Below are 12,647 nucleotides of genomic sequence, written 5' to 3'. Positions count from 1 at the left end.
TAGGTCTTGCCACTATAGGAAGTAGGGCCATTACATTGCAATGTGTAAAATTTGGTTTATGTTTTGCCTTTGACATGAATGATCTAGTTCTTCTACCATATTTCTTGGGTGTAGAGTTTTGGCAACATAACCATTTCATTTCATATTAATTCAAGTATGCAATGATTTTTTTGGAACACTTCCAAATAGTTGATTGTAGTCCTTCCACTAGCCGTTATGGAGGTTGGCTGAAGCTATGATATCTTGTCATTATTCAATGAGTCACTCTATAGATGATTGGTGGGCAATGTGATATATCTTACATCTGCACAACCAAATCTTTGTTTTGTGGATGGCTATCTCCCTTAGATTTTAACCTAAGTAAAGCATGTGCTTTGTTTGGTGTATGTGGAATTTACTATTGTCGTTGGTGGGCAATGCGATATATCTTACATCTGTACAACCAAATCTTTGTTTTGTGGATGATTGTTTGTCTTAGATTTTAACCTAAGTAAAGCATGTGCTTTTGGTGCTATGTGGAATGTACTATTGCCTTCGGTGTACTCTATTAAAGGATAGGTGGATTTAGGGTGACAAGTATACAAATCTGAGTTGGCTGGTTTAGTTTATACTATTATTGGCAATATTTTCAACTTAGGCTTAAGAGTTGTTCCTAGCCTAATACATTTTGAGACATTATAGTGTAATCTATCTTTGAAGTGGAATACAAAACAATTGTTAGTGTGCGTTGTGAAGTTGTATGGCTATGTTGAGTTTTGAGTGATTTTCAACTTCTTTAGATTGTGAAGAGTTATCACCTTGAGTTTCTTTGCTAGGACTTCTAATGGTGATGTCACCATAGTGACAACAAATGATCAGGATGAGTAGAGATCATTATGGAGAGGAGGAACTCTAGTCTTCTTTGCCAATAATGTATGAAAGGGCTCGCACATGCTCTAACATGCACATGTCATTCTTGTTCTCTTATAGCACTAGAATGCTTTAATATTTAAAAGTTTATGTTTAGAATTTTGTTTTTCTTCCCCCCCTCCCCTACATCTATAAAGGAAGATATGGGTGTGAGTAAGATATTCATTCTAGTCTCAACATAATACATAGTCTCAATATAGTGACAATAGTGGATCAAGAGTCGTGTGAAGTAGAGAGATCATTATGGAGAGGAGGAACTCTAGTCTTCTTTGCCAATTATGTATGAGAGGGCTCACACATGCTCTAACATGCACGTGTCATTCTTATTCTCTTATAGCACTAGAATGCTTTAATATTTAAAAGTTTATGTTTAGAATTTTATTTTTCTTCCCCCCCGCCCCCCCCCCCTACATCTATAAAGAAAGATATGGGTGTGAGTAAGATATTTTTTTTTTCCATTTGATTAAGAGATAGTTGCGAGTTTTAGAGGTTAATATTGTGTGCGTGTGTGTTGGTATATCTATTATTAGCATATTTAGAGACTACTGTTTTGATTGAAGTGTTCATGTTTCAAGCTACCTAGTTTTAGGATTAGATATTTTGAGTGCAACTTTGCTTGCCATGGCCAAAACAATTAACATGTTATTAGAGCATGTAATTTGACATCTTCTAGATCTTTGTATTAAGTAGGATTTTTGTGGGTGTGGATCCCTTGCTTCAGAAATTGAAGCAGTCTAAGCTTGTGAGAGCTTGTTGTGTAATGTACCCTAACTGCTCCAATGATTGGAGTTTTTGTCCACACCTATGACGAGTTGCTTATCTAATTTATTCACGACTGATTTGTTTACTTTAATCATATTCGAGAAGCTATAGGTATGATTAATTTTAAAGTTTGATTGTCCAAAGGGTGGTTCCAACATTTCACCTTGGAAATGTGGATTGCATATGCTGCTAGAGGATATTATGCTTTTGATCTTTGAGGTGATGAAGGTTGTAGCTCCTGCCAACCTTGTTTAGTTCAAACATTAAAAAGTTGGCCATAGTGAAGCAAATCACCCTAGATTTGGTCAAGGGCCATTTGTTCTGGCATCATAGATAAGAAGCAAACAAAAGAGATGTACAATACCTGATGTAATCCCTGCCAAGGAATCCTCAAGGATAAGAGCTAAGCAAACATAAAATAGAATGGAATTCACATGCAACATGTGAAGTTCTAAACCTCAAACCTTAAGACTTGGTCAAATTATTGATGAACAACACTACATAAACGAAAGATTTAAGCCTAACACTACACGAACAAAAGACTTAAGGCCACAAAACTCAGCTAAGCAAGAGAATAGGCCTTATAACACATTAGACATGATATGCGAGGTACTTTAAGTCACTCAAGACCCTCCTTGGAGTTTTTGAACTAAATTCAGACAGTGGACCTTTTGTTAGGTCGTAGGTGTCATTGATGGGCTTCATCAAGCACTGACTTGCACTCAATTGCTACAACTACCATCCAAATAAATTCTAAACCTTCTCAAAGTTCCTCCAAGGATTTTGTGATTTCATAACAGAAAAGTCAAATGGAGCTCTGAGCTCCCAGAATCCTCTCTGCACGAATCTGTAGTTTTTAGGTTTAAATTATTGCAGACCAGTGGATCACTTTATACCAAAGTGTGAATTTCTTGCTAGATTTTGCGAAAAAGCATGCTAGGGGCACACACATGAGCTATATAGACATAGTGGTTTCTTATCTTATAAAGGTCATTGAGCTATGAGATCAACTTGTTGGTAATGGGATGGAGATGGAAGAGGATCAGGTGGCACCCGTTAATATAAATGGCTTCTCTCCATCTTGGGACCTATTTGTTTGGGTTTTTTTGTACTTTTTGAAGCATAGGTGTATAACTTGAGAGCCTAAATCGCTCCTGACTTGTTGATCAACTTCTCATTGTCTTGTCAGTTTAGCAATTGTTTGGCAAAAACTCACACTTATTGGTGATAACCTTGGGTTCAATTCTATAAATATCTATGCATGAAAAACTTTCCATTTTGGTTATTTCAAATCTGTTTGTTTGATCTCAATATTTTGCTAGGGTTTACCGTATTTGACTAGGGCTTATAGGTCTTTGACTAAGCCTTATTAGTGTTCAAGAGCAGATTTTTTCTTGACTAATGGTAGCTAAGTATTTTTGAAATAAGTCTTGACCCATTGATAACAAAACAACAAAATAACAACACAAAAAAACTCAAAGCTCCCACATGAGAGAAGGATACAACAAGACACAATGTTGCCACAAAACATTAACAAAACAAGCAACCAAATAGCTAGGATCCTTTCTATTGCATAAGTTAGATCTCCTGGTACTGCAGTAAAGTTTCAAGTTTTAAATATTTTATTCAATCTGGTGTTTCTAACATAGGATTTATGGCAATTTTATAGAGTTTTGTGTTGTGATTATAATATCACCTTTGTAGCTTCAGCCTTCTTCGTTTTGTGCACCGAACAGCTAAATTTAGCTACATGCAATTAATTGGAAGAGCGACAGGGTAACGTTCAGATTTTGGTTCATCCATACAGATCTAATAAGTAGCAACAACTTTAGCTGTTGAAGGAATATTTACACTTAATCAATGATCATTGTATTGTAGATTTTTTCTATTTGGTACATCCCTATTTGAAGCAGAAAGGAGTTGTAAATTTTAATACTATGGCATGTTGCTGGCTTTTGCAGTTTTGAAGGTGTAATTGTGACTTCAATCGAATCCAAAAATGCAATATCAAGGTAACCATCTTCTCATTTGCTTGGTAAATCGTTTGTGCTTAATTGCTGTTTCTCTATTTTAACTTTCTTGTTCTCTTCTCCTTTTTATATATCAAATCTCTTAATTAATTTGGAAACCTTAACACTATCATTCTTCTTAAAATAGTGGGTATAATCATCCTTTAGGACAAGTGATTGGTAATAGCTATTATTTGTGGACCTTTTTCTTAGGAGTTTCTGGAATTATATTGTGGTCAATGTTTCATAGGTCCATGTTCAGCATTGCAAGACCTTGTGCAATCAACAGATATTTCAATACCATGAAAAATACATGCCCAGATCAAGATTGAGGATTAACTGAAAAATCTGAAAAATAACTTTTGCTGTTTTTATTTAAAATTAAAACCAAATTGATTGCATGAATTTTGCATCTCGATTTTTTTCCATTAATATTGAGATTGCTGATTACATGACTTCAATGTTTGAATATAAAAAATAAATTAAAAAATACAAATGTTAAAGTTACTTGTGAAGTACAGAGTAACAAAATGTCAAAAAGTGAAGGGAGCCAATGAGATAATTCTGTCAAACAAGCAATAAATCATAGTAGCAAATTTTAAGAGCATATACTTCACTGATACTGAGAGAAGAGAGGGCTGGGAAAAACAAGGAAATGCAGTCATTGGCATAATAATTATTGGAAACATTGTCATAATGAGTAACACAAAGGGAAATTGTATCATGATCGAGTGCGGTAAATAAATTGGAAAGGAAAGGTGTAGAGACAGGAATACAGCTGTAGACTGGAATATGCGTTACAAGTCTGAAATGCAAGCCTATAGGGGAAGAAAATGGATTTGCAGAAGTGCCCCATATTTGTTTTTGAGGAAAAGAGTTTTATAAGAATGTGTGGTTCACTATAGTTTAAATAATAACAGCATGTGCAAGATGTGAATTTGCTGAAGAGTTGAAGATTCTAATTGACCTGTTTTGATCAAACATAATATTACTCCCTTGAATTGAGACAAACAATCAAATTTCATCTGGAGTTGCTCTGGAAAAATCTTCCATATATACTGAAATGAGTGAAAATGACGAAAATGCAGATTTAATGGGTCCAAATATTGAGTGATTTTGTTTTCAAATTGACCAATTAAATTAAAACATTTTTTTGTTTGTTTAGATTGGCAGTGCAATTCCCGAGTAATTATGATTGATCATGATTCAATTTCTGCTATTATGACCCAATCTGTGGTTGTCCTTATATCAATTTTTGAATCTGTATCTCTTTGTTGTCGACTCTGTTTCCCTTTGTCTTGCATATTCTCTCCTTGCACAGACGTACATTGTTTTTTGGCAAGCTACTGTAGTTTAACAGTGCAGACACCTTTGAGTACTATTGAACTTGCCTTTCCCATTTCTACAGTCTGTAAATCATTTGGAACCTATCTGCAAGCTAAATTATCTTACAAATGTCTAAAGAGATAAATTTTCTGTCTCCCTTCTTCCTTTTTCCTATGCCAGTTTTCATAGCTCTATGCTTTTTCTCTACTATGGATTCTTCTCTTGGCTGTTTATGTTTGTGAAACAATTTCTAAATTTTCTTCATTATCCAAATAGTACACTAGAAAAATATGAACTCAAATCTGTGTGTTAATTGCATGAAATTTTCTTACCATGATACCAAATGGGACCAAGGGTCCTTAATTTTGCTTGGTCAATAAACACATGCCCAAGGCCTGGATAAGTTGTGTCAAAAAACTAGGTTGCCAGTTCAGGTTTGGGTTGAGGGATTTGGTTTGTTGATTTGGCTAAATCTTTTTGGGGGTTTGGATTTCGTAAAAAATCTATGTAAAATCCACATGTGCGCACACATGCACACACTCACACACACGCATATATATATATTTAAAATTCTAAATTGTTTTCACCATCCAAATAGTGCCCTAGGAAAATATGCCCTCAAATCTGCACATTAATTGCATGTCTGTTTCTTATAATGATACCAAATGGCACCAAGGGTCCTTAATTCTGGTTTGACAATAAATACATATCCAGATAAGTTATGTTAAAAAGCTAAGTTGCTGGTTCGGGTTAAGGGATTCAGTTTGCTGATTTGGCTAAATTGTTTTGGGGGTTTGGATTTGTTAGTACAAAATCCATGTAAAAATCACATATATTTTTGAAGTGTGGAAATTTGAAATTATATATAATTAAATTTCAAATTTTATTGCATATTATATGTTCTCTTGACCTATGTAAATGCTTGATAGTGTCATCAATCGTTTAAACTTTAATCTACCAGAAAAAATGGTAGCTGCCTTAAATTTTTTTTAGGAGTCTGTTATCTTTCCGGTAAAATGTTACTCCTTTTCTTGCTGCAAAGCTAGATCCAGACCCGCATCTGGGCTCCTGATGCCAAATTGGGTAACTTAGTCAAGAAGTTAACAATAAGGAGACCATGCTAGTTGTGGCATATAATCATGTAAGAAAAAGAAAGATTATGCATATTCATACAAATTATAAGATTGCTTCGTTCATGTATTCATATTGTGTTATATGCAATGCTCATGCATACCACAAGCATAGATGTATATGACACATGTGCTTGGTTGATATATCTCTTACAATACAATAATTCATCTATATATCCTTCCCTCTGTCTGTCTTTGCAGTATAGTTCGATGCGAATATAGCTTAACTCATCTATTTGTCCTTCTCACTGTCTCTCTTTGTGTCTTTTCAGCTGTTAAGAGGTGTCGCACATTGCTAGATGCTACTGCAATGTACTTCTTGAGTCCTGTGGTTTCAATCACTTGTTCGTATTGAGTTCCATGCTTACCAACATCCTTTTGAAATTTAGGCCATTGTCTTGTCCTCAAGACAATCTGTGCTTACCAACATGTGCTTGGGTGATATATCTCTTACAATACAATAATTCATCTATATATCCTTTCCTCTGTCTGTCTTTGCAGTATAGTTCGATGCTAGCTTAACTCATCTATTTGTCCTTCTCACTGTCTCTCTTTGTGTCTTTTCAGCTGTTAAGAGGTGTTGCACATTGCTAGATGCTACTGCAATGTACTTCTTGAGTCCTGTGGTTCCTATCACTTGTTCATATTGAGTTCCATGCTTACCAACATCCTTTTGAAATTTAGGCCATTGTCTTGTCCTCAAGACAATCTGACTCAGAGTTGGTAAAAAGGAAATTCCTTTGTCTGTAAAAATATACTAGAATAAATCCTTTTATATCTCAAAGTTTATCTTTTGCCAAATCGGTTATAGTAATAAATTCTTGTATGCATTCTTCACCTTTACATAAGAAGTTTTCTAGTGTAAGATAGTCTGTAAATACATTGCACCAACATTGAGATGTCAATATAGGATTGTTTGGTGGATGTCAAGATAGTGGGTTTTGTGAAAGAAGGAACTTTCTTTTTGATGTTTACTAGGATATTTGACATTATGGAGAGGTAATATTACATTCTGTACCTAACTCCATTGCCTAGCCAATTATTTGTGCCCTTCACATATTCATTTGGCTATTTTGTGGTTGGAGGCTTGATAATTTCTATTGTTGTGAAGCATCTAAGTCATTGATAATGTTGTAGTTCCTAGCTAGTTGTAAAAGAGGCTCTTCATATTGTCTATCTAAAACTTTTGTTGCATATTGATTTGCAGCCGATTCATGTAGTTCTAATATAGAGCAGAAACATGATCATAATTGTTGTGTGCTTTCTTGTAATGTCCCCTTTTGGACATTTGAAGATTTCAAGACATATTCATATAATATTAAAATTGAATATGAGAGCATGAATAAAAAGGGGCAAATTAATATTATAAGGTGACAAGGAGGGATAAGACGAAAAGACAGGAAGGGAGTCGAAGAGTCACAACTTTGGGGATTAAAAGGGAGAGGTTTTCATTCATTCGGTTATGCTTGGTTTATGATCCACAATACAGTTTCTCTCTAGCAAGAGTTATTCAAAAAACTTCAACTTTCATTCAACAAGAGGATGAAAACCCTCGTGTTAGGAGGTAGTGGACGCAAACCCATTGTCGGTGGAGACGTCACTTCAGGTGTCTTGCATGTGCTTACAGGTTCTTTTCTTGGCATTCCAATCCAACTATAAAATTGTGTTTAAGATTGGACTTTGAATAATAGTTATTGTATTGCTGTTGTACAATGCAATAACATGTTTTAAGGTATTTTATGAGAATCTACCGGTTTTATGTCATTGACTTATAATACAACTTTGTATGTTTGAGTTCTAAATATTATATTGAGGAAGAAATCGGGTAAATATCTATTGGAGATATTTTAGTGGTAGCAGAGCTTAGTGTCCTGCCAACCTGCAGGTTTTACATTGCATTCTTGATAATTCTAGTCTAAAAGTAATGAAATATATCTTTATCTTGAAGACAATCTCGGTTGCTTAAATGTGACTGGTTATCTTAAGGATGAAATCCCTTAAGTTAGTGGAGGAGCTGGATGTAGCCCCAACAACTTGTCAACGACTCATTCATCTCCAAATGTAGCACACGGAAGATGTGTTTTAGTAAGGTGGATGACATTCAAGTAAGTCATTTGTATCAGACAATGATTTTAAGGGTGACAATATAGGCACCTGAATTGGGTTCAACTAGTGGCCAACTTATTCTCAGTAGAGCAATTGTCAGTACTAAGATTATAGACAAAGTAAGGTCTTCTAACATGGAGGTGGGAGGAACAACACTTAGAAATCTTCACCGCAGGGAAGCAATAGTGAAGAGATTGATAGGCACGTTGGAGAAGCCACGTGTGATCTGTAGGTATGATAAGGAGCTAATAGGCCCATGTAATCGCATAGCATGCCACGGGTGACAGGGGTGTTGATATCGGTCATCAGAAGTCTGGAGTAGTAGAAGACTTGACTTCAACCAAGGTATGACGTGAGTGAAGGAACAAACCTTCACAGCAATCGGACTCGACTGTCCTTTCCACCATCGAAGGAGAAAATGGTAGCATTAGTCTAGTACGAGTTGCCGGGTAGAAGCATGAGGAGGTCATTCTTGGCAACACCAGTAGAAATTTTGCTTGGTAAGATGACACTGCTATTCAGAATCTGTCTGCAAGAAGTTCTGCTATTGATCAAATGTATTTTCCTTTCAAGAGCATTATTAGTAGAGTGAGCATCATGAATTGGTGTGGATAGCAACAAGGCATTCATGTTATTAGGAGTCTTCCATTCTCACCGCAAGAGGAAGCCATTTGAGATAGCTCATGTAGGAGGAAAGGGAATGCAACTGATACATTAGTATCATCTTACCATGGGTAACATGCCCTATATTGTGGGGGTGCTAAGTCAACACCGGGTTGCAGGTGAAGTTGGATAGCACAGAGGTCCGTTGGAAGTTGGGAGTGCTGACAGACAGGAATAGACAAAGGTCTCGTGCCTAGTCCGCAAGGAGCAACATCCTCTCCAACCAGCGTGAGAGACATCACAATTCTGAGTGTCCAAATCATCTTCCTCCACAACACACTAGGAACCGAGGACTCTCAGGCAAAAACACTCATGAACACGTGAACAACCAACAGTCCACAATACAGGTGGTGCATATTTGCATAATACGCAAAGGTTTTTCATAACCGTTTCTAGGCGTAACTCAATGGTTTCTACAAATGACTCATCTATCGCTCCGTGAGGAATTGAGAAATAAATTTCCTTAATATTTTTGAAGCTTCGAGGATGTGGAGGAATGTTTCCATAGGAGTTACAAGAATTCACTGCAAATGCTACAATTGCCACTGATTACAAACTTGACGGTATGGATTACTCTAAGATGTTATACTAATCAAATGTGGTGTTGTCCATATTCAAAGAACAAAGCCTTGATTTGATTTTGAGTCAGAAGCTTTTCACATGAGTTGTTACTTCTAAAAAAGTATTTCTATTTGCATCAAGCAATCATTAATGCTACAAACATTTTGGTCGTGAGAAAGAAGAAAAAATAGTTGTATCTTTCTTTGAGAAGATTTGACAGCATGCGATTCACAGGTTGGCCAAGCTGTGAGTCTGGTAAAGAAAAAAACAGCGTAAGCACAAGGCCTAACCTAGAGGCTTGGATCACCATCCGCAAGGGAGTAGAAGAATATACAGTCAGCTATATGTGAAGTGATGTAGAGGTTACAAGGAGAGGTAATGTTAACACCAATTGGAGGATTAGACTTAACAGGTATTTATATGCAGAAGTAGAAGTCTGTAGTGTTAAATAGGTTTGGGATAGTTTAATCTGCAAAGGTGGATATCATAGTAGCCAAGTAGGGATACAAATTATTGGGTGTAGCAGGATAACAACGATGGAAGCTAGACCTATCAGATTAACTCGTGCTCTCGGGAAGTCCCGTTGCTTCACCCCTTTGAGCATCACCTAGATCCAATGAGTGCTAAGTGTTCCATTTATTCTCATGAGAGATGGATTCATGTTGAATCACTAGTCATGAAACATGGGTCAATGAGTTTGACTCAAAATCACACGGTTAAATCCTGTTAGCAATATCACAATTTGACTTGCTGTGGAAATTATCTCCTACTTATCGACATTCATATAATATTAAAATTGACTATGAGAGTGTGAATAACAAGGGGCAATTTAATATTATAAGGTGGGTTAAAGTTGACAAGGAGGAATAGGACGAAAAGACAAGTAGAGAATCGAAGAGTCACAACTTTGGGGATTAAAAGGGAGAAAAGCTCATTCATTTGGTTATGCTTGGTTTATGATCCAGATTATAGTTTCTCTCTTGCGAAAGTTATTCGGAAAGCTTCAGCTTTCATCTAGTAGGAGGACGAAAACCCTTGTGTCAGGAGGTAGTGGATGCAAGCCCATTGTCCGTGGAGACGTCACTTTAGGTTTCTCGCATGCACTTATAGGTTCTTTTCTTGGCATTCCAATCTAACTGTAAAATTGTGTTTAAGATTGGACTTTGAATAATAGTTATTGTATTGCTGTTGTATAATGCAATAACATGTTTTAAGATATTTTATAAGAATCTACCAGTTTTATATCATTGGCTTATAATGCAACATTGTATGTTTGAGCTCTGAATATTATATTGAGGGAGAAATTGGGTAAATATCTATTGGGAATATTTCATTTCTTCACCTGCTTATCCAATTTTATCCTTATATTTCTCTAGTTCATTCATATTTGAGCTATCTTCTTTGCCTCGTAATCCTTGACTACATGATCTTTTAGTTGTTTTCTATTCCTATTATCAAATATCATTTTGTCTACTATTTTCTGTACTACTTTGTCTATGTGTGTTTTTTTAGTCCCAAGGGATTTGATTACTGAGAGGGGATGAACCAATAATCAATTGATTGAACAACTTTTCAACCACTCAAATTCAAACCCTTATCATAGTATAAGCTTATTAGCAACAAATGAAAACATCAAACATATAAGCACATCTGCAAAATAATGCAACACTTGACACAAATATTTTGGTCTTGTAGAAATCCAACTTGGGTGAAAACCACGGTGGTAATTAGTATCCACAAATTGTGCATTCTTTTGAAGTATGCCCAATTAGGAGCTTAATCTTGTTAGGAGTTACAAAGACACTATTAAGTACCTCCCAGTCAAGGATTTACCTCTAGCCCTGTTAGGATCTTTATCCTGTCAAGAGTAGCCTTGTTAGAGAACTTAAAACACTAATTAAAGTGCCACCCTGCTAAAGGATTTACAATAAAGGACCTATTAGGATCCACTTTGTTAAGGGATTTTACCGCTGCAACTATTAGGGAACAACAAGTAGAATGATTTGTAGAATAACACCTTTTTCCGATCAAATCAAATGTAGCGCACACAAACACTTCACTTCATGCCCAACTATATTTTGGCTTGATTGCACCTTCAAACTTACGACCATACCATGATCAACACACAATTCTTTCAGTTTGATCAAATATATAATGTTCTTCAAAACCCTAAATGTTCCACTGCCTTAAACTTGCCCTAACACGGTTCACTTTGAAATTCAAACGTGTCAATCGCATACCACACACCCAAACACACATCTTGATGCACACAACAAATTTCCTATACCCTGTCGTGCCACAATTAACTTTACATTCAAATTCATGAAGAACAGTCAAATACATTTTAACCAAACAAACTCTTCTTCTGGAATCTTCATGACATGCTTACATCGATCACTGGAATACTAGATCATCACCTTTAATCATTAAGACACGTCACCATATCGTATCTAGCTAGACCAAATTCACCACAACATCTGTACTGGTCACCGAGCTTCATTCTACCATGGGTAACTCAAGAACACACAACTTTTCTAGAAATTTTGTCGATCACCACAATACTTGCTCACCAGTTATCCAGATGAGTTGTCATAACTAGAGCATCTATGAACCATGTTTTCCCTTGTTCCATGACCAAGCCACTTAGCTCTTCGTAGATTTGACAAAACAATCAAATCACCGATTGCTTGTCACTAATTGTTCTAGCAGTTGCACTGCCAATCCTTCATTAGATTAAAACTTACTCAAACTTTTACATCAAGAGTAGCAGCCATACATTTGATTGGCAGAGACACCCCTAAGCCTCCCTTAAGGATAGCAACCACTAACACTCACTGTAACACCTTATTCTTCACATTTATACTCAACAAATTGCTAGGAATGCTAGGTCAATACTTGCCATTGATGGCAACACAATGACAACACAATAACTGATCATCATGCAACCAAATTTGTAAAATGACAACTCCAGACAACTCCTACCATCACTGCATTAGTTATGCCAACATGTTTGTCATGGCTATAGCAGTATAGAGGGATCAAATCAGAGTTGCGGTTTCTTTTGTTGTGTTAAGTATCTTGTTCATGCCTTCTTTTGCGGTGACATGCTTGTTATTAAGTCCTTCTTGGCGCTGCTGCCAAAAGCTTCCCTAACTCCTAAAATTTGCAATGTAGAAATCTG

General features: G+C 36.1%; 1 protein-coding gene across 3 annotated transcripts in view; it reads left to right on the top strand.

The window, feature by feature from the left end:
- The window catches only part of LOC149578319 (UDP-Glycosyltransferase superfamily protein), a 114,617-nt gene that overhangs the window by 22,643 nt on the left and 79,327 nt on the right, over positions 1-12,647 (top strand). For all 3 annotated transcript variants that reach the window (XM_089828240.1, XM_089828243.1, XM_089828238.1), the window contains one exon: positions 3,633-3,683. In XM_089828240.1, coding sequence (XP_089684366.1) covers positions 3,633-3,683 — 51 coding nt within the window. The remainder of the gene's footprint in view (positions 1-3,632; positions 3,684-12,647) is intronic.

The sequence above is a fragment of the Cupressus sempervirens genome, chromosome 1, assembly GCF_028749045.1.
Source record: "Cupressus sempervirens isolate cs-2001-9-10 chromosome 1, ASM2874904v1, whole genome shotgun sequence".
NCBI classification, from domain to species: Eukaryota; Viridiplantae; Streptophyta; class Pinopsida; order Cupressales; family Cupressaceae; genus Cupressus; species Cupressus sempervirens.
The sequence above is the reverse complement of the archived record's forward strand: the minus strand, read 5'-3'. Positions and strand labels throughout refer to the sequence as shown.